At 50.3% G+C, this 3,154-nt stretch overlaps 1 protein-coding gene across 1 annotated transcript; it reads right to left on the bottom strand.

Moving 5' to 3' along the window:
• Positions 1-378: 378 nt before the first annotated feature.
• On the bottom strand, positions 379-1,083 carry LOC147992928 (uncharacterized). The gene is made up of 3 exons (XM_087541885.1): positions 961-1,083; positions 627-820; positions 379-539 (listed from the first exon to the last, which is right to left on the bottom strand). The coding sequence occupies exons 1-3, from the start codon at positions 1,081-1,083 to the stop codon at positions 389-391; spliced, it is 468 nt and encodes a 155-aa protein (XP_087398011.1). The 3' UTR covers positions 379-388.
• Positions 1,084-3,154: the final 2,071 nt, after the last annotated feature.

Raw genomic sequence — 3,154 nt, 5'->3', positions numbered from 1 at the left:
GCAGGCGGGGAGACGTAGTTTTCTGGTTTTCGGCCTATGGCCTTTGCCCGTGCTCAGGCTGTAACATGCAACTCTGCGGACGGGTATTCTTCTACCCTCTCCTTCTATCAATCGACGATACGCATACTCGACAATACGCATACTCATGCGTATTCCACACAAAAAACATGTGGAGAATCACTCGCAATGGACTGGCGGTGGGGGCCGAGCTTCATCCCCATGGAATCAAGGCAGCAGTTTTGTGTGTGTATAAACGTATTTTAGAGAGTAGATTCATTTATTTTACTTCGTATATAGTTTATATTGAAATATCTAAAAATACATATTTAGGAACAGAGGGGCTAGATTCTAGTCATGTTCTCCACTACTTGTGTACTACTAAACTTAGCTAGTCGCCGTCCCTTGGCGAAGGCAATGCCGCCCACAGGATCGCTTCAGAAAACATGTAGCTGGCACCAATGCTCGCCCCAAGGACCAGCGCATAAGTGCCCGCTAAATGTACCAGATCGTGCCTTAATCTCGCCCCCATAGCCACATTCCTGCGACATCACATATTCACATTGGCTACCTCAGTTAAACAATATGGTAAGTACATGTTTGGGTTGGGATCGATGGATCATATATACCAGATGGGGTCGTCGGGCCGACGCTTGACGTGGTTGAAGAGGTCGCGGAGCAGCTCAAAGTTCTTCCGGCAGGCCGGGTCCGGGTCTTGCCCGTACGTCTTGTGCGCCTCGGCCGAAAGATCGAACAGCTCCTCCTTGGCCTTCTCGATCCGCTTCATGACGCCGTCTTTCTTGGTGCAATTGTGCTGCTGCTGCTGGCGACACGATGGAGCAATGTTGGTTTTGTTAGGCTCTTCAGGAATCGATCGTGTGCATTGCTGCTTCAGGAGTGGTCGTGCGTGTGCCCGTGTGGTGTTGCCAAGCAATCGATCAATCGAGATGTGAAGGCGCGTACCTCGGTGTGGATAGACCTCGGCAGGAGCCGCCGTTGCCCCAGTTCGACGACCCGCGTCTGTGTCTGCCGGAGCGCGCCGCCGCCCAGCCTCCTCGCCGCTAACCCTAGCGCGGCCGCCACCATCGATCGCCTGTCTCACTTTTCTAAATCCCTGTGATTGTCTCTCGTGCCGTAGGGCGTTGTTGCGCGGGTATTGTGGTTGTTGACTTGTGGTGCGTTGCAATTTCGGAGCGTGGCCGCCTGGGGGTGCACACATGTATACGCGGCCGTACGTGGCATTCTCAAGAATCTTTCAATCGGGTGTTGTGGAGGAGCCCTAACTCCCTTCTCTCCGCCAATATATCGATCAAGGCCGGGAAGTGATCCAGGGATCACCCCTTAATCAGCCCAAACCGAAGTCTAGGCGTCGGGGGAGTCAAATTTGACAATTTTGATCTGTGGATGAAATCGTTTCACAAAATGAACTGCTCCTAAAAAACTTTCACTCAGCTGACATTTTTGACTGGCGTCCGATACGAAGGCGTCACAATACACTGTGTAGCGCCTGACTACCTAGCCAGCGTCGCATCTTGGTGATCTGAAAATTACTAAGTCGGTGTGCAGAGCAACCACTAGTGCAACGCCTAGACGCTAGGCGCTACACTGTATAGTGTGGTGCCTAGCTTTTAGGCGCTGCACATTGACTTAGTAATTTTTAGGCAGTCTTGGATGCGATACTGGGTAGGCGTGTAGCGCCTGCCAGTCAGGTGTTGCACAGTGTAGTGTGGCGCCTTCGTGTCGGCCGCCACTCAAAAAGGTCAACTAAGTAAAAAAAAATTAGGGACAGTTTATTTTGTGAAATGATTTCATCCACAGATCAAAATTGTCAAATTTGTTGTAAGGGAGGGAAGCAAATCTCGACGGCAGCAATAAAATCACCTCCGGGAGGATAAAACACTAGCTAGAGGGAAAAGCTTCCCCTGTGGCGGCTTCTGTTGATAAGTACACACAATAAATTAATCTCTATTTCTAATGGAGCAATTGGTAGTCTTCGCCGGTCAATTTTCGTCCCAATAGAGACGGTTTTTTTCGTTCGTTTTTTTTCGCTGGTTTTTTTCGTCACCTCCCCACCCCACCTCACCCCATCCCACGCACGCACCCCCAAGAAAACCACCCCGCAGGAGGAACACCGTTCCTCTCGATCCCCTCCCGTCGCCGCCGCCGTCCTCTCCATCCCCTCCCGTCGCCGCTACCGTCCTCTCGATCCCATCGTGCTACTCCCTCGATCTATTTCCTATGGCACGAACGCCGCCTCCGCCATCGCCACCGCGGAATCTTCCGCCGCCGAACATCTTTGCTCCCCCGCCTCCCGGCACTGACGCGACCTCCCAGAACGCCGTCTCCATCACGGAACCCCACATCAGGGCAGGACCCATGGGAGGGTGTGGTTGTGGGACGCCGCCGCCCCCATCGTCGCGGAACCCTAGGGCAGGGCATGGTCACGTTGCGGGAGCGGCGCAAGGCCATGCTGGCCACTCCCTACATCAAGGAGGAACACATGTATTTACATCTGACACTAACGCTACGAGGAAGGCGGCTTGGAATCCTCCATCCGGACTCAATATGACCGTCTCTTTTCCGATCTATTTGTGTGTTCAACTGTCTCTTCTCTGATCTATTTGTGCAGGGGGATTAAGTTGGAAGACCCGACAGCATCGGTGAAACAAAAGGAGGAGGCCTAGGAGGCTCGGAGGGGGCACAATTTCCACAATTTCCCGCTTGATTTCTAGATGCAGATTTATGGATGACTGTTTATTTTACTTAAGAAGTAATTCATCTATTCAAGAACAACTGCCGATCATGATCTTATAAACCTTTCTACTGACTGTTATTTTGCGAGTGCATATATATGATTTACAAATTGATACGTCCATTTTGCATAATGCTTTTATATCAATATTTATTGCATTATGGGTTGTTATTACACATTATGTCACAATACTTATGCCTATTCTCTCTTATTTTACAGGGTTTACATAAAGAGGGAGAATGCCGGCAACTGGGATTCTGGGCTGGAAAAGGAGCAAATATTATAGACCTATTCTGCACAGCTTCAAAAGTCCTGAAACTTCACGAAAGTTATTTTTAGAATATATAAAAAATACTGAGCGCAAGAAGTACTAGAGGGGGGCCACTCACCAGCCACGAGGGTGGG

This window comes from Triticum urartu, chromosome 1A (genome assembly GCF_056163025.1).
Source record: "Triticum urartu cultivar PI428250 chromosome 1A, HENAU_Tu73, whole genome shotgun sequence".
NCBI lineage: Eukaryota > Viridiplantae > Streptophyta > Magnoliopsida > Poales > Poaceae > Triticum > Triticum urartu.
Note: the sequence above shows the minus strand (reverse complement) of the source record. Positions and strands in the feature narration are given on the sequence as shown.

Coding starts and splice junctions, on each gene's coding strand:
- LOC147992928 (XM_087541885.1), bottom strand. CDS start 1,083: ATGGTGGCGGCCGCGCTAGGGTTAGCGGCGAGGAGGCTGGGCGGCGGC. Junction 821..960: donor CGAGGTCTATCCACACCGAG/GTACGCGCCTTC, acceptor TCGTGTCGCCAG/CAGCAGCAGCACAATTGCAC. Junction 540..626: donor CGGCCCGACGACCCCATCTG/GTATATATGATC, acceptor GTGATGTCGCAG/GAATGTGGCTATGGGGGCGA.